Source organism: Chionomys nivalis, chromosome 15, assembly GCF_950005125.1.
Source record: "Chionomys nivalis chromosome 15, mChiNiv1.1, whole genome shotgun sequence".
Classification (NCBI taxonomy): domain Eukaryota; kingdom Metazoa; phylum Chordata; class Mammalia; order Rodentia; family Cricetidae; genus Chionomys; species Chionomys nivalis.
This window is the reverse complement of record NC_080100.1, coordinates 9,319,224-9,343,487: the sequence shown is the minus strand read 5'-3', so window position 1 is coordinate 9,343,487 and position 24,264 is coordinate 9,319,224. Positions and strand designations below refer to the sequence as shown.

General features: G+C 40.7%; 1 protein-coding gene across 1 annotated transcript in view; it reads left to right on the top strand.

Moving 5' to 3' along the window:
- The window catches only part of Dnah5 (dynein axonemal heavy chain 5), a gene marked incomplete at its 5' end in the record, with an annotated part of 196,222 nt that overhangs the window by 72,276 nt on the left and 99,682 nt on the right, over positions 1-24,264 (top strand). Inside the window, 9 exons of the mRNA XM_057789549.1 lie at positions 6,099-6,277; positions 6,972-7,159; positions 7,484-7,678; positions 10,306-10,440; positions 10,911-11,018; positions 13,084-13,237; positions 16,098-16,244; positions 18,967-19,208; positions 23,594-23,770. Coding sequence (XP_057645532.1) covers positions 6,099-6,277; positions 6,972-7,159; positions 7,484-7,678; positions 10,306-10,440; positions 10,911-11,018; positions 13,084-13,237; positions 16,098-16,244; positions 18,967-19,208; positions 23,594-23,770 — 1,525 coding nt within the window. The remainder of the gene's footprint in view (positions 1-6,098; positions 6,278-6,971; positions 7,160-7,483; positions 7,679-10,305; positions 10,441-10,910; positions 11,019-13,083; positions 13,238-16,097; positions 16,245-18,966; positions 19,209-23,593; positions 23,771-24,264) is intronic.

Genomic DNA, 24,264 nt, shown 5'->3' with positions numbered 1-24,264 from the left:
CCTTCAGTCTTTCAGGGGCAAACCTTGAGTGGACAAGAAAGGAATTAATTACTGTGAGCCACTAGATATGAAGCGCAGTTGGCATCGGAGGTTACGTTATTAACTTCAACACCTGTTGTTCTTTGGAGAAACAATTAAGGTGTTTTTATTTTTATTTTATTTTATTTATTTTTTTATTTTCGAGACAGGGTTTCTCCAAGGTGTTTTTAAAAAGCAGAGAAAAATGGAGTAACGCCCAGCTGGAAACAGGAAGACTGATTGGGTACGGGCGGGCACACGGGAGTTGTCATTTGGTTTCCCGTTGCCCATCACCTGCCACTCACACTCGCTAATTGCAACTGTCAGCTTGAGTGGATTAAGAAGGCGGCCCAGGCCACCCATCATCAACACCTTTAGCTGTCCTTGAGGGCTTTCCCCACGAAGAACCGAGAGTGATGTCACCATCCTCAGGGGCTTGGGATGAATCAGAAGTGAAAAGGAGACAGCCAGATGATTTCCAGCTTTTATAGCTCTGCCTCCTGACCTAGTGAGACTCAGGAGAGCCTCTCTGAGATCATGGTCAGTGTCCACTGTTTGATGGGTTGTCAGCAGCACCTAACATACTCTAGTCTCTTCTGTCGGGAAAACCCTTCTGCCACCTCCATTTCCCTTCCCATTTCTGTGCTCTTTACCCCCTCAAAGGCGCAATTTCTTTCTACCCTGCTCATATGAACGTACTCTCTTTAGACTCACAGTGTTAATTTTATACTGTCACCATAACCGTCATCACAAGGTCAGAAGTTTAAGCAACACAAACCTATTATTTTTACCTTCGTAAATCAGAAGAGGGATGCTTTCCTTCTTATGGACACAAGGGGGCGCCATTTCCCACCTTTTCAAGCCGTTAGCAGAAAGTCTGTTGGTTGTAGGACTTAGAGCCTCCCTTCTCACTGAGTGAGAGCAGACCATCCCAGCACCGGAGAGAGCTGCCCTGTTCCTTGACTTGTGATCTCTTCCTTCACCTTGACAAGCACAAACAGTATGCTGAATTGAAGCCGTTTGTCTTTGCACCTCCCCTTCATCCCTCTTGTGTCTTTGAGATGCTTTTCTGTCTCCTGTTTGCCCAGAATGGACTGAACCCACTTTGTAACCCAGGATAATCCGTCTACTCCAAGGTCATCACATTGATAATATCTGCAAAGTTTCTTTTGCTACAGAAGGTGATATGCTCTCAGTGTTCAGGGATTAGCACATGGGCATTTTGGGGGCCACATTATTCTATTACATGCTCTCATTCCCTTCAAGAGCTCTTGTGAAAGTCACTCACACCTCAGGCTGTCACATCCAATGTCAGTTCTGGCCTCACCTTTCTTGACTAATGGTCAGTTATGGCATCGTTGGGCGGTCTCCTTTTTGATTTAGTTTTTTTCATGTGGCTCCTCTTACTGCTTGTTGCTCCATTGCACATCAGGGTTCTTGTCTCCGGTGCACTACACAGATCTCAAGTGACTCTTAATAGCATCTAGATGTTGCCCCCAAACTGAATACAGCCAGAGCACCTTCTTGGAGCTCCCGGCACGTATATCCATCTACTAGCTGACATGACATGCCCATCTGTATGTGCATAGACTATTTAACGACAGCATGCTTGATTGTTTCTTATCTTCTTCACACTGGTAGTTGGACATTACTTTTTATCTCTGTGGTGGCATTGATCTCCTAGCTATGGAATCTGCTGCCTTTACTTCACCAGGCAAGAACTCCTTGGTGCACCCTTGAAGTCTACCCTCTTACTCCATTGCACAGTCTATCATCAATGTCTGGAATGCGACAGCCCTTTAAGCCTTTGCTGTAACTGTTTGGCATCCACCACAATCCCCCACCTCGATGATTGGCATAGTTGGTTTCCTTCATGTGCCCTGTTGTCTGTCTGTTCTCAGTACAGAAACAGAACGTAAGTGAGATTGTGTCTCCCTTTAGCTCTTTACTTTGGCCCCATCGCACAGAAAATCGAGGCTATTATCACATCAGCTTAGGAAGCCTGGCACAAGCTGCCCTGGCCGCTCCTATCTTTTTTCTTCCTATTCACTTTTGTCTACATGTTTTTTTTTTTTTTTTGATTTCCTTAACAGACCAAGCACAGTCTTGATTCAGGGCTTTGCATTTGAAATTCTCTGATTGGTAGAGAATGCCTTCTTCAACCAGCAGCTGAAAATGATCCCTCAGTCCTCACACATTCAAGCTGAAGAAATGCAGACAGGGGAGGCCTGAAGTGAAAGTCTGGAATGGATTTCTGAACTGTCTGCACTTAACGTTGCAAATGCTTGCTTTGCTTTTGAGGTTCTCTGTTTTTTAAAGGCAAAATAATCAAGTAACAAAAAAGACTGATCTGACATATCTATGTGAAATTTGGGGCTTTGACAAATAAATACCCAGTATGTGCATAAGAGTAGAAATTAACTAATAATTTAAAAATTTAGAAAAGCTTCCCCTCCCTACTTTCTCTTCTTCATTTTAATTTCATCATATAAAAGTTAATTCGTCAATGAGCATTTCTTCTGTTTCTCCAGGAAATGTTTATTTACCAACTATGTGACAGAGACATTTTAATAAAAAGCCTGACTCAGAGAGCTTGCGTTTTCAAGGAAAAAAATAATTTAAAATAATAGTCAAAGGGAGAAAATCTGAGTAGGAATATTGTGGGGAACAGGAATCGCTGTACCTGTCTAATGTGAGAACTGCAAGATCCCAGTCCTGGTTCAGAGCACAAGATTTTTTGTCTGTTCCTTTTACAGCAAGAAAGCTCCTCACGAAAACAAATGTCTTATAAAGGTACAGTTTTGGAGGCCCTGGCATGTACCGTCAGCCTGTGGTGTCTGACCTGTGAAATCTGACAGCCATGGCAGCTCCTGGAGCCCAGGAGCTTCCCATCACATGGAAAGACTTGTTGACATTTCAGATGGTCAGATGGCCATCATCACATGATAAAAACACACAATCCCTTCCCCCCAAACTCCTGATGATTTGAATGACCATTCTCCTTCTGGTTCTGAGCACAAGCAGAGGAGGCTGGAAGGTACTCACTAATGCTGTCGCCCAGCAGAGGCCAGATGAAATCAGGGGCAGAAAGGGTATGGCACACTGCCTTGAGGAAGGACCAAGGCCCTCCCCACTGTATCTAGGCTGAGCAAGTTATCTCTCCAAAGAGAATGGGTTCCAAAAAAGCCAGTACAAGCAGTAGGGATAAATCCTGGTCCCACTGCCAGTGACCCTGCAGTCTGCTCCAGCCACACAACTGTCACCCGCACTCTCAGCGCCTAGTTTGGTCCTATGCTGGTTCCTTTCCTGTCTGGCCAGAGTTGGTGAGCTCCCATTAGCTCAGGGGAGCTGTTTCCATGTGTGTGTCCCCACAGAATGCGCATTGTTGAGCAACCTTTCCTATCTGTGCCTCTTAAGCACATCTATGCTTCCTAGTTCATAGTCTGTAACTAACTCCAATTATCAACAAAGGAAATTTCTTGCTGGTGCATTTGCCCTGTATCCTCCTTCAGAAGCTTTTGAGTATTTTGGAATCAGTAGGTGTGGAAAAGGCTTCTCTTCACATGTGATGAGAAGCGTCTATAATGCAATGGATGCGTAATTGCAATGGCGACAACAGTTGCCTGATGTTCACAGGTGTGAAGAGTTCTGCAGGGCAGCAGTGAGGGGCCTGAGTTCGTTCCTTATCTTGAAGGCTGGAATCACCTTGAGTCTAAAAGGGCTTGGCTTAGACTAAATATCAACTCCTTTGAGAAACTGAGCACAGTTACTCCTTGTGCGAGCATCTTCCCTCATTTGTGAGTGGGATCAGGGACTTCTTGCAGGTTGCTCTGTGGTTTTAATGAGATAACAAGGAGACCATGGTGTAGGTGGTGGTTGTTAAAGACTGCTTGGAAAGAGATGACGAAATGCAAGCGAGGATCTAGGCCTTTGGCTGAGGGGAATAGAGACACGGGTGCAAGTGTCCATTTGCTTTCACACCAGGCTTCTCCCTCCTTGGCCAGGCTGGTTCGTCATCTGGTTTTCAGGAACTTACTTCTGGTAGAGAACCTGGGAGACCCAGTCTGTGCCACGTATAAGTTTTCACTTCCACTTTTTCTCTGAGTTCTTTCCCAGGTCCCTAGGACACCTTATATTCAGGCCCAGGACACAAGACTGCACTGCCGTATGGATTGTTTTCTTTGGCAACACCAGGTGGTGCTGAGAATCAAGTAACCTATCAGCATATTTTTAGGGTAAAAATTTCCTTTACAGGCTTCCTAGCAATGTTCACTGAATCTTCCACGTGTTAACTCATATGGAAAGATGTGGAAGGGATTGCAGATGCTCACACAGACCTGGAATGTTATTACTCAGCACCGTGTTGTTTAAAACCAAGGTCATGCGGGGCTGGGAAGATGACTCAGGGGTTAAGAGCAATTACTGCTGTTGCAGAGGATCTGGGTTCACTTCCTAGCACCCCGATCAAAACTCACAACTGTCAGGAGGTCCAGTGTTGGTGGATCCAACACCTTCTTGTGGTTTCTGGGGGTTTTTGCTCATGCATGGTGCACATAAACTTACACATGCAATGCATTTATATTTATAATACGTTAAATGAAATAAATCAAGGATATGGAACCATTAAAAAGACAATGAATATATTTAAATGATTCCCAATCTGACAAATAGGATGTATTTATGTTTCTCATTTTCTCAGGATTGGAATTGAATCCAAAGCCTCGGGCATGTTAGATTGCCATTCTTCCACTTAGCTACATCCCAAGATTTTGATTTTTTTGGGAGCCAAGATCTCATACACAGCTTAAGCTAACTTTGAGTCCACTACGAAGCCCAGGCTAGTCTTGGATTCATGATCCTTCTTCAGTTGGGAGTACAGCTTATGTTATTATGAACAGATTATTCATTTTTTGTGTGTATCTGAAGTTTACAACACAACATGATAGCAGACAAGTAGTTATTACAGCCATGATGCTAGCATAGCTAGAGATTCCCAGTTACTTATTTTGGAGAGAAGAACAGCACAAGTCTGCAGATTTTGGTGAAGACTCCTAGGACAATACAATTTTATTAACAATAATCCCTTTGCACATCAGCTATCTATATTTACTGGCCTTACAAAGTTGATATGTTGAATTATCTGCCCTACATCTTATTTCCTGTCTCCATTTCTGCCTCTGGTCATTATAAAATTATTCTCTGTCTGTTCTTCCCTCCTTCTTCCTAGCACGTGAGTGAAATCGTGCAGTATTTGTCTTTTGGTGTCTGGTTTATCTTAGCAAAATTTCCTTGGGTCTACGCCTATGTGGCAAATGGTAGAATTTTCCTTTTCATGACTGAAAAGTATCCCATTGTATAAGACCATATTTTGAAAAGTTCATTCATCCATTGGCTGACGACAGGGTCTTTGCTTGGCCTACAGTGAACACAGCAGGAGAGATACTTTCATAAAGGGTGACTTCATCCTTCTTTTGTGTATGCACCCCAGTGGGAGATTGTTGGGGTGTATGTTAGTGCTCGTTTTCTTTTTTTTTGGGGGGGGGAGAAAGGTCATAGAGTTTTCAATAGCGACTTCACTAAGTCATATCTTCACCAATAGTGTGCAACCCCCTCATAATGCTTGCTTTTACCTTTTTAGAAACATCCACCCTTTAGGGTGCCAGGTGATATATAGTGACATGCATGTCCTTCATGACCAGTGAGACTGTCTAATTGTTATTCTTTTGATATGGATAGACTTCTAGGGAGGGGTTGCCAAAAAATGTTGGCAATGCTCTATACTTTTTTTTATGCTTTTACATTCCCAATAATTATCATAAACACTATTATCATAAAGTCTAAAAATTATCTGTAAAGAAATCTAACTTTTTAAATTTCTTTGAACAGAGACTACTTCCTTCTTTTTCCACAGCACATGTCAACACACATGAAGACAATTTTTTTAGGATGTAGTTTTAGAAACTATCTAAGGGAGCTTGGCCCTCTTCTTGCATCTTTGAAGCACAGGTTCATTTCTCTGTGATGTCTTGAGTGCCTTTGGGATGCTGTAGCAAGTTTCTAAAGATAATGTGGTCCTGTAGATGCTACATCACCTTGGCTCAGGCTCTGGGAATGAGCATGGGAGGAGCCCCCGCTGGTCCTGCAGGAACAGGCAAGACAGAAACCACCAAGGATATGGGCCGGTGTCTCGGAAAATACGTTGTGGTTTTCAACTGCTCTGACCAGATGGATTTCCGAGGACTGGGGCGGATATTCAAAGGTGAGCACTGTGCCTTTCACTGACTACGAAATTTCAGGTTAGGTAGAATTCCTTGTTAAGATTTATCTTTTGGGGTTGGAGAGATGGCTCAGCGGTCAAGAGCATTGGTGGTTCTCGTCTCCTAGAGGTCCTGAGTTCAATTCCCAACAACCACATGGCAACTCACAACTGTCTATAGTGGGATCCAATGCCTTCTTCTAGTATGCAGATGTACATGCAGATGAAACACCCATACACATAAAAGACATAAACAGACTAAAGTAAAAGATTTATCTCTCAGGGTGGGTGATGCGGTTCACTGGGAACACATGCTTGGCTTGAGGGAGACTTGATTTGGTCTGCAGCAACAACACCAGCAAAGGATTTGTTTACTTCTTCAAGAACTGGATATATTTTGGTGTCAGTTTTCTAGGTTGTTTGGTTGACAAGCTCAGTCTTAGCAGCGTTAGGTGGATGGAATGCTCATGTAATTTGCCTTTTGTTGGGCGCTTGTCATTAGTAATACGGCTTGGATGTTTACAGACGAGCTGCCAACTTGTCGGCGGTTTTGGGCCTCTTGATGCACCGTTTATTTTCTAGCTTCAGTTTTGAATAAACTCATCTCTGGTTCATTTTGGCAGCTGCGTAATATCCGTGTTCTTGGTTTTCAGAAATGACATACTAATTGGATTTTCTGTTTAATTTCCTTTCTAAGGGCTGGCACAGTCTGGGTCCTGGGGCTGCTTTGATGAATTCAACCGTATCGATCTACCAGTACTCTCCGTAGCAGCCCAGCAAATCTCCATTATTCTCACATGTAAAAAGGAGCGGAAGAAATCTTTCATTTTTACTGATGGAGACAATGTGACCATGGACCCAGAGTTTGGACTTTTTCTGACTATGGTAAGGAATCGCTAGACCTGTAATTCAGTCTTCTTGTCGCCGTGCTCCTACCTCTCCCCAGCCTGTGTCACCTCTGCTTCAGGACTGGAAATTGAGAATGCAATTATCATTCCTGCTTGAAAACCTTTAAGTGCTAAACAAAGCTCATATTAATAACTCATGACATAGTCTGTCCAGCACAAGAAGAGTGGGCTATGCAAATGAGCTCCCCAATTGACATTCCAGATTTGCGTTGTGTGCATAATGAATCTTTCCATAGCTCGCCAGTGTGTCCTACTTGCCCCAGGAATGTGTCATTCATCCTTGGGCTTTGCTTCCATGTAGAACCCTGGCTATGCGGGGCGCCAGGAACTCCCTGAGAACCTGAAGATAAACTTCCGCTCCGTGGCCATGATGGTCCCTGACCGGCAGATCATCATCAGGGTGAAGCTGGCCAGCTGTGGCTTCATTGACAACGTAGTCCTGGCCAGGAAATTTTTCACACTCTACCAGCTGTGTGAAGAGCAGCTCTCGAAGCAGGTGTGTTATTCTGAAGGTTTTTTTATGTAGTTAACCACAGAAATTTTTCTTTCTGTTCACTAGAATATCTTCGGTTGTTTAAAAGAATTGTTTAGGATTTCATATATGCATATAATGTACTTTGATAAGCACATTATAATCCATATTCTGTCCCCTCCAATTCCTCCTTTATCCCCTTCACTTCTTTTCTCTTCCAATTTCATGTGTTTTGCAAAAAATTCAACTGTGTTCTCTTAGTGCTGCCAGTATGTGTATGTGTGTAGGATTATCTGCTGGCGCACAGGTCGCCTCTCAGGCTGTATTCCTGGGAACAACATACTCTCCCACTCCCGGAAGTCACCAATTAGCAATGGCTTCTCTGCTCAGACTAGAACTCTTGACAAGGTATCTTTGACACTAAGTATAAAATGACAAAGGTGCATTGTATGTGCACTTGCATGGATGTCAAAGGTCATGTTCATGAACTGTTCCTAAGGTTCTGTACACCTTGGCTTTAGATATAGGGCCTTTCACCAGCCTTGAACTAGCTGAGTAAGCTAGGGCTAGTGAAAACTGGAAACCTGTCTGTTCCTCATTTCCCAGTGCTTTGAATTCAAGTATGTGCTACCACGCCTGGCTTCTTATTTTATCTATCTATGTATGTATGTCTCTCTCTCTCTCTCTCTCCTACATACCCTCCTATTTTTGCATGGGCTTTCAAACTGTTGCCAGATGTCATGGATGCATAGTAAGCACTTGAGCTACAGAGTTATCTCCCAAGCCCCCAACAACAAAAACTGATTTTCTCTAGACTTTCGTTGAGAAATACATATAAAGAAGTTACTATTTATAACACAGAAGTGATGTGGTTACCCTATAGGATGACTTAGGAACTATAATATGAATGGCGTTGCTGTTGGCAATTTACATAACCTGTGTATGAATCATGGTGATGGCATAGTTTTCAGGAACTTATGAGTCATTGACTCTTCTTACCCCCAAACTTGCCCGTATATTTAACCAAGCTTGGCTAATTGTCTTTTCTGTTGTAAACCTCTTGATAGTTTCCCATATGTTTGGGATAGCAGATAAAGCCCTCATTAGAGCTATTGGCTAGAAGACATGGGTTAATCACTTATTGTATCTGTATTAATTATCTCTCACTGAATAGCAATTTTAGTAACAAACTTAGAAACAGTGGACAATATTGCACAATGTCTGAAGAACCGAAGCCATCTTTTGGGGCCCTATGTGTGTTCTAAGACACCAGTGAAGGTGCTGGCCAGCGCTGTGATTCCATCTGATAGAGTACACAAGCAACAGAGCAACAACCAGAGTCAGCGACACGGAAAGTTCTCTGCATTCTCTTCCCAGAATTCTCCTAGTCTGGTTGCTCTACCTATATTTCCTGCCTGGCTACTGGACAATCAGTGTTTTATTAAATCAACGCAAGTGACAATTTTTTACAATGTACAATAAAATTATCTCACAGCATTTTACTGTGATGTGGTATGGAGTGCCTTCTTCATGTGGCCAAATAGTATTCCACAGTGTGTAAATGCTGGGTTTTGCATCTCCATTCATCTCCTGCAGGGCGGCTGGACGTTTGGGCTGCTCCCTACTTCTGTCTTTTGTGAATGGTCGAATATGAATATTATACATTGTTGTTCAAACATCACTGTGAGAATGGTGGGATTGTTGCATCATACGGAAGACCTACTTTTTAAGTTTTTAAGACAGTCTCTCGCTGCATGACACAGCTTGTCCTGAAATTTGCCATTTAGCCTTGAAATTGCAATTATCTAGCGGCAGTCTTCAGGTGCTGGGATTACAGGCCTTTGCCCATGCACCTGGCCTGCTTGCTCCATTTTTAATTTTTAGAACTGCCAGCTATATTCCACAGTGGTTAGGTAATGGAATTTTAATTATTCACTGCATATCTGCTAACATTTGGATTGTAGAACTTCCATAATTATTATACTAAGCTCAAAACTGGGGCCTGGCTCCAGATTTACTGAGATTTTTTCCTCTAGGTGATCCTGGGGTATAACTTCTTTTCCTCATGCTTAATATCCATTTTTTATTAGCAAAATCTTGAGAATTTAGTGTCTGAGTTTAGCTCTGGTCCTGAATTTTCCCTGTTGAGACACAAATATATTTTCATATGTATGAATGATTAAGAGGAGGAGGAGGGATGTTGTGGTCTAAGAGAAAATGTCTACCTTTCTCCCATCAAGACACATCGTAGTTTTAATCTAAGGACTTAAGCTAATGATGATACAGGGAAAGACTCTCAGATAGTCTTCAGTTTTTCAAAAATCATAACAATAAAGGAATATTTTGTTCTACTGTTTGTTTTTTTAAAAATGTATAAATTTATTTATTTATTTATTTTACATCCTGACCACAGTTTCCCCTTCTTCCTTTCACCCCTTCCTCCCCATTTCACCTCTGTTCCCACCCCAATCCATCTCTCCTCCGTTTCTGTTTAGGAAAGGACAGATATCTTATGAGTATCAACAAAACATGGCATACTGTTATTTTTCTTTTTAAAGGGAATCAGCATTAGTTTATTATCATGTAGTGCTTTTCAGCCAAATTCATATTGTTTCCATGAGTAGGAAATAAGCCCAGCACTTCCTTTTCAGGTCCACTATGACTTTGGTCTACGTAACATTTTGTCAGTTCTGCGTACACTGGGGGCAGCAAAACGAGCCAGTCCCACGGATACAGAGTCTACCATTGTAATGCGCGTGCTCCGTGACATGAATCTTTCCAAACTGGTGAGAACCACAGGTGGAAGAATCCCACCTGCTTAAGGATGAGTTTAGTCAGATTTAGAGATATTTATTTAAATTTATTTATGCCTAATTCTCAGATCAAATGCCTGAGAGCAGAGTTTAAATTATATGTTTTCAGAAGTTCCTTTTCAAATGGCTCACATCTACCCAGAAGTATTTCTATTTCAGTAGAATTGAATTAAGTTAGGAATTATGACTACTATCTTCTGAATGGGGGAGTTTATGAAACATTTTAATGTAAGTAGGATTTTCTTTCCTTCTGTTTCTTTCTTTCTTTTCTCTTCTCATCTTAACTTTTTAATTACGGGAAGTATGAGGAGCTTATTACTCAAATAGGCTATGCTTTATCTACTAATCTTCACCCTGGCTTGTGTTGAGTGTTTTCGAATTTTCTGTGTATTCTGTGTTAGTGCTCAAACAGTTGGTCTTATTTCCTTCTTTGTTCTTTGTAGATTGATGAAGATGAACCCCTGTTTCTGAGTTTGATTGAAGATCTATTCCCAAATATTCTTTTGGACAAAGCAGGCTACCCTGAGCTGGAGACAGGGATCAGTAAACAGGTAAAGCATTTCATGGTGAACCAAGGGCTGTGTCTGATTTATCTGAGTCTGGCTGGACTCATGGGAAACGTCCTCACCGGCCTCTGGCCTCAAGACTGATACTGAGACTGCAGCTTTTTTAAATGAGAGGTCACTGCAGGCTATTGACAGAGCTCCCCTGACAGTCACATGACCAATGCAGTCACATCCAAATGGCCTCAGCATTAGTGGGAACCGTTCCACCAGATTCAGAAATAAAATGTCACAGTTGGCAGGGTCTGTGGGGACTCAGATAGCTTCCTGCTGAACCTCAGCTTGACTCTGGCATCTGCCACAGTGGTCTCCAGGCTTCTGTTTCTGTGTTCTATTTGAAGTGATGTCATGTGACTTCTCCACACATATTCTTTTCCTCTGAACACATATGTAGTTTTCCATAGTCTCTGTGATGGAGGGAATTTGTTGTAATATGTCTAGTCAAGCATCTGGATTTCAGGACACTTGCTGCTGTTTAATTTACCAGAGTCTTTCTATGAGTAGGAACAAACCGTGTAAACCTTGTTCCTTAGTTTAACTTCCTCAAAGAAGAGTTTTGGGAAGAAATATTATTTTATGCCATGGTCATTAGTTTATAGCATGAAATTGATTTTCTTGAAAATAATTGCAATATAATTCAAATGTGGTAGTATTTACTGCATATTTTTAGTACACCAAAGTTTACATTTACCAATCAAAAAGAATAATAACTCATTCTGCAAAAATATTTTCTCATCATTTGGCTAAATTAATTATAGCCCTTTCTAAAAGGCTAAGTAATGTATAAGATGACTTATGTCAGTTGATGGTAGGTAGGGAACTTTCTGAAGAGTATATATTACATAAGGATACATGATCATTATCTAAAATTATTTTTGTTTTTAATATTTTATTACTTAGATTTATAGTCTGATAATTTCATAAATGTATATGATGCCTTCTGATAATGCTCATCTATACTTTCTTTTATCTACTTCCCACCCCCATCCGCCTCCATGTCTACTATAAATCCCTTTCCCAGATTTGTGTCTTTTTGTTTGGTTTTGTGACTTATGAGTTTGATCGGGGCTGACCATGTGACCATGGGTCCAGAACTGTACGCATCTCGTCCTCTGACAGCTCAGTGAAGCTCATGGGAGAGGACACAGGGAGAATGCAGGAACTGGAAAATAGAGGAGTTGCAGAATGCCATCTTTTGGGCTCGACAGAGCCACTGTATTCATGAACTCAAAATTACTCTACTCAAAATAAAATCATGATTTACAGCAAGTTAGAGCATAATATAGTCATTTCATAGATATCGGATCATAGACCTGGGTGTTTTGGGCTCAGATTCCAATTTCATGACTGTAAGTTATACTTCACGGAGCAGGGGTCAATCTATGCTTCCATTTTACTTATTGATAGTGTCATTCTCATCATCTCGTTTTACAGATGAATCTTAGAATGGTGTTTGGAACTTCTTACTCCATGTTTAGTAGGTAGAAGAATGCACAGTGTGCTGGCTAGTATTGTGACTACTTGGAATTCACATAGATTTTCCATCAATCTGATGTACTAAACATTTTCTGGTTATCCATATCATTGTTTAAATCAAATGTTCCAGATACATTTTGCCATTTCATTTTCTTATTAAGTTTTTCCTCTGACTTATACTTAATAAAGTGTTAGTATTGAAGAGTCAGTTCCTGAAGAGAAGTGCAGGTACTTACTAGCTTGGGATGAGTGATTGTGTTGGCCCACTCTTTGTCCATGTTTGCATGCATTGGTTCTGTGTGGTGTTCCCCCCCAATTGTGGTTAAATACACACCATACAGTTTATTACTGTGACCGCTGTGAAGGAGGCAGTCTGATTACAGCCAGGGCCCTCTCCCTCCTGGGTGTGTACTACTCAGTCACCCATCCTGTCCACACCCTTATTGTTTTCTTTCTTTACAAACAGAAGCTCCCTGGTCATTAATCCACCCCCCATTTCTCTTCTTCCACCCTTCATCTGCTGTAAATCTGGGTCACGGTGAATGCTATCTATTATGGGAATTTTGTTGTGCTTCAGGTTGAGGAAGCCGGCTTGATTGACCACCCTCCTTGGAAACTGAAAGTCATCCAGCTTTTTGAAACGCAGAGGGTGAGGCACGGAATGATGACCCTGGGACCCAGTGGAGCGGGGAAGAGCACTTGCATCCACACCCTGATGAAAGCCATGACAGGTACAGGAGCAGCAATTCTGTTGCCCTGGGGGACACATCTCAACAGCTGTAGGACATCTGAGTGCTCGAGAGAGATGTAAAGACAGAGAGAAGAACACATTCTCTCTTTTTTTTTTTTTAGGAAGGAATGCTAATTTACTACTAATTGGGGACGTTTGAGAAATAATATATTGCGTTTAAGTACCACAAAAAGGAAACACTTTAAAGTGGTATTTCTGCAGTGTCGTGTGTTTTACACATTTAATTTCCTCCTCATGTTGAATTTGAGAGGAGACTGCTTGTTATTTACTATAAATATCAAGGCTCAGATTCAGAAATTCCCATGGTCAGAGAATGACAAGTGATGGGACCAAGAGTTAGGGGAAGGGAGCATCAGCAAATTCCCAATAGTATCACAGCACTGTCCCTATGAAATCTATGATACAATGTTACTTTTGAGTAAACACACATAATTCTCACCTCAATTCTTAAATTCTGTCATGAAGAGTTATCTCTGTCCTAAAGCACTTCGTATGCAGGTATTTCTCTAGTAAAGTTGGACTAACGAATTTTATTTCCAGATGCCCCCTCAGCTTTATACTCAAGGTCCTTGCTTTAGGTCACTTTAGGATAATGGCTATTGCCATGTTGGCCACTATTCTTGTATTCTCTGACTCTCACTGAACATCGATGCCTCCAAACCAGTTAGCAGCCTGTGTGGTTGCACAGCTAAATTACAAAATTTTATGAACTTTGTTGGAATGAAATAGACTCCATCAAAGCGGGAAAAGGTGCTGCAGGGTTCCACTCAATGGCACCCTGCTCGCTGACAGGACCTGCAGCAGGCTTCTTCACGCGATACATTGGCTCTCATTTCCAGAAAGTATGGGATGACATGAATTTGGTATGCAAAGGCTCTACCAGATGTCCTCAGGTGGTGGCAAACTGTGCTCCTCCAAACTGAGAACTCACATCTTCATGGCTTTTCACAAATGCTGTAAACCTGTTTAGGATTTTTACATGTCTTTAAATAATGATGTTTTCATAATTATGCTCAATATTTTTACTACAGTTGAAGCTATTTTCTGTTAACAATCAACTGTAAATGTACCCGGTACAATGGCTTGAACAAAATTAACTGCTAAATATTGAACAATATAAGTACATTTTGAATGCTACATCTGAATTGGATAATCCATTTGGCATTGTGAGTTTGGGAGGAGTTCCTTGAAAAGACAAATCTATTACTAGATGATTATTCTTGGCTTTATTATATAGAGTAAACATTAATTATATTAAGTAGCACATTGCTTCATATTGAAAAGCTTAATTATCCAAAAGACAAAGGAGATAATTGGGTGGAACTCCTATTAAAGAGTAGCGTGACCCGTGCTTGTTGTTTGCTGATTCACAATACAACTCACATTAATTGTTTTGTAACACTCTGTAATGTGCGATTCTGCCAGGTTTTATATTAGAAGCAGGGAAACAGGCATACGAAAGCATGTAAGAGGCTAACAATGCAGTGAGGAGAACAGTCATAGACTCATAATTATAACTGAGCATTTAATTGTTATGTTGAAGGTTTGCTATAATGGGAATAGAAGTGGCGGGAGAGGGGAGGAGAAACTTTCTATGTTATTATAGAGAGTCTTCCAATGAAGGTGCTGCATCATCTAAGGGTTGAGCTGGTAGATAAAAGATATTTTTCACAAGAGCCCCGCAAAGGGTGAGAGTGAATGGGAAGGATACTATACATGGGTAAAGTGCTTCAGCATGGCTGAAACACAATCAGTGGGTGGTGGAACCCTGTGTGTCATAGGGCTGCGTGTAGCGGTGGAGTAAGTGCTTGCCATTGTAAATGCCTCAGCTCCTATGGTTTACCCAAGAAATGTGCTATGACCAATGAGATGTAACTCTTATAATTATTTCATTTTGCCTTAAGCCTCCTGTAAAAAAAATGTATTTAAGGTAGGTAAACAGATAAGCAAGGGGGAATTGAAACAAAGAATTGAGACAAAGGAAAACTAGAAAGAATTAAAACTTAGGTGAAAATTAGAGGGTGGAAAAATAGGCAGAAGAATAAATAACATGACTCGAATGGCATGTGTGTGAATTAAGACTTCTTCCTTGAACTCTGGAGGTGGCCTTGAAGGGCTGGACTCTCAGGCTACCATTACTATTTTGCTTTGTGATCTCTAAAGAATTAGAAATTTGTTTCTGTTTTCTTAAGTGGGTGTTTTAGTTGGGGTTCTTTAGGGATACTGATACAGTAGGGAGTCATGCACATAGACATAGACACAGAAATGCGCATGCACGCGCGCACACACACACACACACACACACACGAGATATCTTGTAAGTTGGATTAATGGAAATAGATACCAAGAGGTTGCATCTCCTGTTATTCACAAATTGCAGACCCAGGAGAGCTGGTTCTGTACTTCTATACTGAAAAGCCAGGGGATAAGATGGTATAAATCCTAGCCGGAACACTGTAGAAGATGAATAGGTGCCTAGGCTCAGTTACAAAAGAAAAAAAATAAAAGGGAGCTTCCTCTCATCTCACATCTTTTACTCTGTTAGGTTTCTCCAATGGACTGGGTAATTCTTATACACACAGAGAAAGTACTCTCATAGTTCCAATATGGCATCCCTTTTGTCCCCAAAGCAAGATAAATTTATTTCATAGACAGCAAAGTGCTGTACTCAATAAAGGATGACATGCTGATTATAAGTTGCAATACAGAATGACGTTTATTTTCGGTATAATTCTTCACTTTTCATATTTTGACCACTTACTGACAGTACACCACGAATTAGTGCAATGTTGTCTCATGCCACATCTGAGATGTTGAAAGTCTGAATGTCTTTGCTACAGATTGTGGAAAACCGCACAGAGAAATGAGGATGAATCCCAAAGCAATTACTGCCCCACAGATGTTTGGTCGACTCGATGTGGCCACAAATGATTGGACCGACGGGATATTTTCTACCCTTTGGAGGAAAACACTGAAGGCCAAAAAAGGTAGAGGAATTAATATTATTTTAGACATGCACTTTTAAACAAAATCATAGATGACTAGATAGAATTGCCAAGCAACAGTGTTGCTCACGTAATATGTTAGCCAAGACTGAGTAAAAGATTTTACTATATTTATGAGTGATGAAGTGATACAATCACCGACCAGTGAACTTAAACCACACCTTTGACATTTTTATTGCATTTATTTATTCACTCACTCATTATTGTGTGTACACATATGTAACAGTGTGCATGTTGTGCCAGAGGACAGCTTTTAGGAGTTGGCTCTGTCCCTCTACCGTGTGAGTTCAGGGATCCAACTCAGGCTTTGTGCCTGGAGACAAGGGCATTTATCTGTTGAGCTCTTTAAGAAATGTCTGTTTTTAAAGTAATACTTATGCAACCTGGTAATATTTTAGAATAAATAGGGAAAATCTGTTAAGGAAGTTTGATAGCCTGAGTAAAATAATTTTCACTATGACTGTGTTCACTGAACAGTTTAAAAATGTAACATTTATTTATATACAACTTGTTTAAAAAAACTATTTCTCCTATGAAATTATGTAGAGAAATGAGCTTCTTTGGGCAGAAAATTCTATGTACCAAAAGTGAGCTAGCAAATCCTTCTGTCTGGGGGACACTGGTATCGGGTTGTTAAAGGAAACATTTGAGGGCTGGCTGCTCGACCTGAGTGGACCCACTTGTGGACATTGAATAGAGCACAGCATTCTCAGAATATAGGCTCAGCAGGAGGAGACAGTGCAGCTCCCCTCGCATTGTGTCTTCTCACTTCTGAGGGAGAAAGGAACAATGGATACAATGGCAGGGCTGAGAACACAGGAAGAGCTCTTGACAGATAGTTCTTGCCTTCACAGACCCCTGCTGATACCAGTTTAGACAAAAGACAGTGAAAATGCCCCTATTAGTAACAATTATTTTACTGGAAATTAAAAAATTGCTTCTGATTTGTTCAATTGCCCTACATAAACGTGGATCCAGTGATGAGAGCTTCCCTCCCACAATTGCTCAGCAGGCAGTCTTCTCTAGAGAAGAGTGAAGCTGCCGTTTCCACAGAGACCTGTGCTGAGGTCACAGTTTCACCTGTGGCAGCCTGAGTGGGTTTCATTAGGCACCCCAAGTCATTTAGCTTGACTAGAATACTCACAGTAAGACACAGCAAAGATTTGCAATGAGACAGTGATTATTGGTGAGTAACACAGGCAGGCAGACGTGAAGAGGAGCGACAAATGAACCACATAACCTTCACTTATATTTGTGTTCTTGCTGAGCCTTTTTCTGCTTGTTGTTCCCTGGCCCCAATTATCTCTTTAAGTGACTCCTTTCAGCCTGGTTCCCATTGTCTCCTGAAATTACACTCTGAAGGGCTTTGGTGATTTCTGGCATATCAAATACAGACTGCCCTTTCTTTCCAGTCCAGTTCTACCTTCAGTGGGCTCACAAATGGTCACCCCTCTTTCTGAACCTTTAATGCTTGGTCTCAGAGATCCTTCATCCTGTGGGCTTCCTTCCTTCCACATTCATTCGGTTGAGATGTCTGGAAAAGGTGGGAAGCTTGAGGTGCAAAAATGGAGTCCCTGATAGAAATCTAAATGTTACATTGCCTCTGTTCCCAGGCCTCCTGTCTCTCTCTACATTTTTTTTTTTTAATCTAGAAGAAACCCATACAACCCCAGTGGCTTTAAATGCCACTTCTAAGCTGAAAGATTCTACATTCTAATATCTAGACTGATCTCTCTCTCGAGCAACTCAACAACTCTCTTGGGACGTCTGCTGGATATTAGCATATGCAAGACCGAATTTGTTCCTAATTCTGCGTGTCTCTCCCCATTGTCTTTCTTGTCAGACTGATGTATCGTCCCTTCTCATCTTGCTAATTGGGTTTGGCTAATTTTTGCCCTAGACTGCCTTATTTACTTCTCTTCATCCTTTTGGGCTATTGTAATACAACACAATAGACAAGCTGGCCCACAAACAATGGGCAGATATTTACTTTACCCTGTTTTGAACGCTGCCAACTTCTCGCTTGTATCCTTTGATGGACAGAGGGGTGAGGGATTTCTTTCTCATACCAGGACACTAACCCCATTCCTGAAGTCATTCCTTCATTCCCTAATCCTATACACTTAATCTTAGAGAATAAGATTTTAACATCTCATGGGGTCCAAGGCATTCAGTTCATTTTATCACCTGAAGCTTGTTCCTGCTCCAGGGTCTTTGCACTTTCTGTTCATAGATGGAAAAAAATCTTACCTCCAGATCTTTAAATCACTCCATTCTGTGTGTAAAATCCTTCACTGACCCCTAATTCAAAATAATACCTGCTCTCTGAATATACTTAATATTTCCTTATTGTTTCTCTGATTGTGTGTTTTTCCCACTTAGAGTGTAAGCTCTCTGAAGGTGGTACATTTTCTCACTCACTGTCATATCCCAGCCCCTAGAGCTACGCTAGTATAGAAGGTGCTTAGTATTTGTTCCAGGAACAATGGAGTTTTGATTTAACTATAGTTTGTATGTAACCACCACATAAGGAATTTGGAAGGTCCTTTTTGCTTACACAACTTAATCATCATTGAGATCAAAGTTTTATTTAAAATTAATGGTTGTTATACACAGGTCTACTACTCTCTGAAGCTTCACAGCTACTTACACAGGCACCTGTGTGCCATGTACTCTCCTTGTCTTTTCTTGGGTGGCATTTCAGGGGAACATATCTGGATAGTTCTTGATGGTCCAGTTGACGCCATATGGATTGAAAATCTGAATTCCGTTTTGGATGATAATAAAACCCTGACTCTGGCCAATGGCGACCGGATTCCCATGGCTCCAAACTGCAAGATTGTTTTTGAACCTCACAACATTGACAATGCTTCTCCTGCCACTGTCTCAAGAAACGGAATGGTTTTCATGAGTTCCTCTGTCCTTGATTGGAGTCCTATTCTTGAGGTATGATTGAATTCCTTCTTTTGTATAATTAAAAAGGGAAAAGAGTCTCCAGCATTCTTTGTGAACATGCTGATTCTTCCGCAGCTGGTGGTGTAATTGCCTTTTTATAGCACTGTTTATGAAAGGCCCTTGGATGCACAGGGATGTGCAGACCCTGATTGCCCCTCACAGGCTTCTCCAGTCCTCTTCTAATCACTTAGAGCTGTGATTTCCAGGTAATTGTCAGGCTCACGTGAATCAATAATCCTGCCAAAGTGTGGCTGAGGCCTGAAAAGTAAAATTTAATTCATCACTTTGTGAATCCATGGCAAGTTTGAAAGGCACTTGTTCACGTAAAATTTGGGAACAGCCATCTTAGAATTTTAACTTAAAGACAATTTTAAAATTTCACATAAAGATTTTTTATGAGATTCAGTAGCTGTAATATTAATTTTACCTTTGTGGTTAGAAATAATATTTCATATGATATCACTTCAATTTATGACCCAGTATAGTAGTTAATTACTTTCAATATATTCTAGAATCTTTTAATTATAATTTGAATATAGTTGCATATTTTACATACTTATGCATTTTATTAAACCCTTATTATAAGATAAAAGTAAGTGCTACTGGATAATCCATGTGATGTTTATGACATAATTGTCTAGATTTTTAACTTTCATTTTCCTTTATATTTTGAAGATGATTTTATTTTAAAACTTCCTAATTTAAATTAGGTAGCTATTATTTTATCTTTCAATTATATTTTTGTACTTTTATCTATATAAACATATTGTAACTTTTATTAATGTCTTTTCAAAAGTTATATGATCCTCGGCTACAAAAAGGTTTAGACTTCATAACATATACATAGAGCTAGAAAAACATGTTTGATAGCAAATGATACTGACATTCTTGAATATGACTCTAAAAATCACTGTTAAACGTTTCATACTGCATAGTTTTTATATCCATTAAAAATGAAGTAAGGTGCTCTTAGATATGCAAAAGTACTTATCAGTGGTAATTTAAAAAGTACAGGCAATTGTGTCAGATCTGAATCTTGCCAAGTTACAATCTCCAGGGAGGGCACCAAAGGGTCCTTATGCTTAAAGTCTCACAGTAGATCGTGTATATGTGCGTGGTGATTACAGCCACAATAGAATGCAAGTAAATTGTAATTACATGATCCCCCAAATATTTAAATTCCATAAATTATTTGAAAAATACATTTATTGTTTTAACAAATGTTTAGCTTGCTCCTTCTAAAATACACCTCTATTGTACTCTACCTGGATTTTTACAGAACTCCCCACCTAATCACATCTTCATACGCTTTTGAACAATGCAGTGTACTCAGACATCAGGGGATGGCTGTGAGACTTTGTCTCCTAGTGATGTCAGAAGATACACCAGAGAGTCTCACCAACAGGACTGACTTATCTGAGCTAAGACATTAATAAATAGTTCCAAGTTGAAGTGCGGAGACCACTAGGTCTCACCCTACACAAAGTGCTGTAGGTAACTAAGGGATGCGGAGAGCTGGAGAGATCTTCCCGGGGAAGAGTGCTGCCTTTAAGACCAGCTTTCAGCAGCTCAGAGGAACCGGGGAGGAGGTGACAGAGCTGCTCTCACACACAGGAGACTTTGTCTGAGCACTAAAGCTTAATTCCTCATTTTATTTTTCCCTCTATTGAATGTTCTTTTTCTCTTTTACAGTCCTACATTTCCCTCTCATCTCTTTTATATCACCCAAGACAAAGACTTCTATATAAGAAAAGATTACCTCATAGCCACAAGTGATATGTTTTCTGAAAACTAATTAAACTCTTTACATAAGAAAGAATTGCGTTAAGATCACAAGTTACATGTTTTCCTTAGAAGCCCACAAGTAGTTAAACATTATTCCTTGTATTAATTTTCCCACCTTAACATCTTCACCCCAAAGCAATGGTTCTTTTATTATTGATTAACAAAGTTCTAAGCAAGCCACATATATTTCAGGCAGTTCCTTTGTTCTGGCAGGTGGCTGTGCAGCTTCAGCATGGCGGATTCTATTCTTCACTCCTGAGAGACTTTAAATGAGGGCTTAGCTCACCACCTATTTTCCTTGGCACAGAACAGGGTCATTTAATTTCCTTTCACAACTTTGTTTTTTCAAACTGCGTACCAGGGCCCATGATTAATTCTGTAAGTTACATGACCGAGGAACTCAGGGCTAACCTTGGGTGTAGGGGCATAACTGCTTTCTTTGGTCATCAGCCTGCTTTCCCACAGGCAGACTTCATGGGTCTGTAATGGATAAAACTTCCTTGTTTTTATTTTCCATCTTCTGCAAGTCTCACATCTAACAAAGGGGGAGTTAACTTTTAGTCTGTATTTAACTTCTTCAGTATCTCTTATTGGAGCATTTGGCAGAATAACCTAAATCCTGTCCCTAATCAACTTTACTAACTATCCTAACCACCCCTATCTTTTTAGGCTAACTTAGAATGTCCGATTAAATTGTAGGCCTAACTAATCATCACTGCTCTTATAAAAATTATCTTCATTATTATCTGCAAGTCAATTGGCCAGTGAGTATTGGGATATTCCCAAGAAATAATCACACCATACTAGATACAGTGGGATCCCTTCCTGTAGTAGTCACACCATGCCTCATACAGCAGGATCATGGCAGCACCAAGCAGAAGGAAGCACAGTAGAAGCAAAGGGCGTCCTGGGGACGATCCTCCCAGGGCTTTGCCTTCCTAGGATGTATCCGGAATAGGTTTGTCATCCTCTGAGTTGTGTGCCTTAAGCTCCACTGCTGTCTGCAGCTCCTCTCACATGGCCACCAGCAGAACACACGACCGGCTCTTCAATGCCAAATGGTTATCCCGGGATACACGCATACAAGTAACATTATGCAGACTGAGCATGTTGTGTTTATGTACTTAGACATGTATATACGTATATACATATATGCATGTAGTAACCATTAGTGAAGAAAAGAGATCATGAATTTGAAAGAGAGCAAGGAGAAGCATATGGGAGGGTTTGGGGGGATGAAAGGGAAGAGGGAAATGAGGCAGTTAATAAATAATAGCAAAATAGCAAAAAAATAATAGCAATAACTAAAAAAATGATTGCAGTATCCTCTTGGACATGACCAGGAAGAAGCAGGGTTTACCCAGAGCCAGACTGAAGATGTTAGAGTGGGGTGCTGCGGCCTAAGACGCTGAGGAGGAGTCCGGTCTGAGGAACCCTGTGGTGGCAGAATGGTACTACAGGGGGAAAAGTCATTTTCTGGTCCCCTTCCCATGAAACAGTTTTGTGCCATGATTTTGTTAATGTGGAATCATGGTACATTCATGATTCAATGACTAATTCAGAGTTAAGATTTTACTGCTTTCTTGAGTCCCTAATTATTTCCCGGTATGTTGAGTTGAGGAGTACACTCATCTCTCTCTCTCTCTCTCTCTCTCTCTCTCTTTTTTTTAGATTTATTTATTTATTGTGTACACAGTGTTCAGCTTCCATGTATGCCTGCAGGCCAGAAGAGGGCACCAGATCTCATTACAGATGGTTGTGAGCCACCATGTGGGTTGCTGGGAATTGAACTCAGGACCTCCAGAAGAGCAGTCAATGCTCTTAACCTTTGAGCCATCTCTCCAGCCCCTACCCTCATCTCTTGAGCCTGTGAGAATTACATGAAGAAAATCTGGCCCTGTTGGCCAGCAATGGAGTACTCTGGCTGCCTTCCCAGCACTGACCAGCAAATTTTTAAGTAGTGCTTTTCTCCGAATGACACACCTCCCTTATTTAATCCTAAATGACAAAATTGTCCAGTTTTCTGAATACCTTTGGTATTTTCTACATTACTTATTAAGTTAGAAGAATTTATTGGAAATAGCCAACTGTGGATAAATTTTTGCTTCTTGGTTTTTAAAGACTTGAGTATGGAGTTCCTTCGCTCCTCTTTTGTTGCCTTTGGTCATCTTAGCAACTCGCTGTAAATGCCTTCCCATTTTCTTAAAGTACATTTTAACTAGTGTTGGTTGAGGGCTGTTTCTGCACACATGGCATTGGGGCTGAGAATGCTGCAGACAGACTCACTGAGTATTAATTCTGGCCTTGCCACAGACTGCATGCCGGTTGTGGGACGCTGGTGGATTCCTGAAGCTGTAAGTGTCAGGGGGATGATAATAGTTCCCATCTCAGAGAGTTGTTTTGAATATTTAAACGAACCCTTATATGAAAGAGTTTGTACATAGGTGTGGTACACCTCAAGCACGATAACCCTGTGCACAATTATTAATTGTTAATTAATGTTTTTAAATTTGATAATGCTTTAAAAATGTTTATCCCCTCAATGGTCGTTTTCCTGGTTTCACCAATACACAGATGTGTTGAACCCACAGGGTTTCCTCAAGAGACGGTCTCCTCAAGAGGCAGAAATCCTGCGACAGCTGTATGCAGAGACTTTCCCAGACCTGTATCGTTTCAGCGTTCAGAACCTAGAGTACAAGATGGAGGTGCTGGAAGCCTTCGTGATCATGCAGAGTACCCGGATGCTGCAAGGGCTGATCCCTCCAAAGGTGAGGGGCTGCATCTTCCTCCCGAGCGAACCACAGAGAGTGCAGTATTTGAAACTAGACTTGATCACGGTGGATGTGATTGGGGGTTGGGAGAGGTTTCAGACACCCTAATTTTATTTTTCCATAGCTATCTTTGAATTTTGTTGCTGGTTAGTATAACTATATAACAAGTGTCATTTTTTTTTTTAAAAAAAATCCTATTATTTTATTTATTTATTTATTTATTCTGTGTACTTGACGAAGTCAGAGGATAAATTGTAGGTTGTTGGTTGTCGCATTCTACCATGTGGGTCTGGGGATCCAGTTCGTGCTGTCAGGACTTGAGTCAAGCGCCTTTATCCAAAGTACCATCTTGCTTTCTTGCTTTTGTTTATTTTATAAACCAGTTAGTACCTGTGTAACTCAATTTCTCATTTTTCTCCCCGGTTGTATCCATTCTTTTGTTCTTTTGGGCACAGCTAATGTCTCCTTTCTCGATTTATCGTTTTTATTTA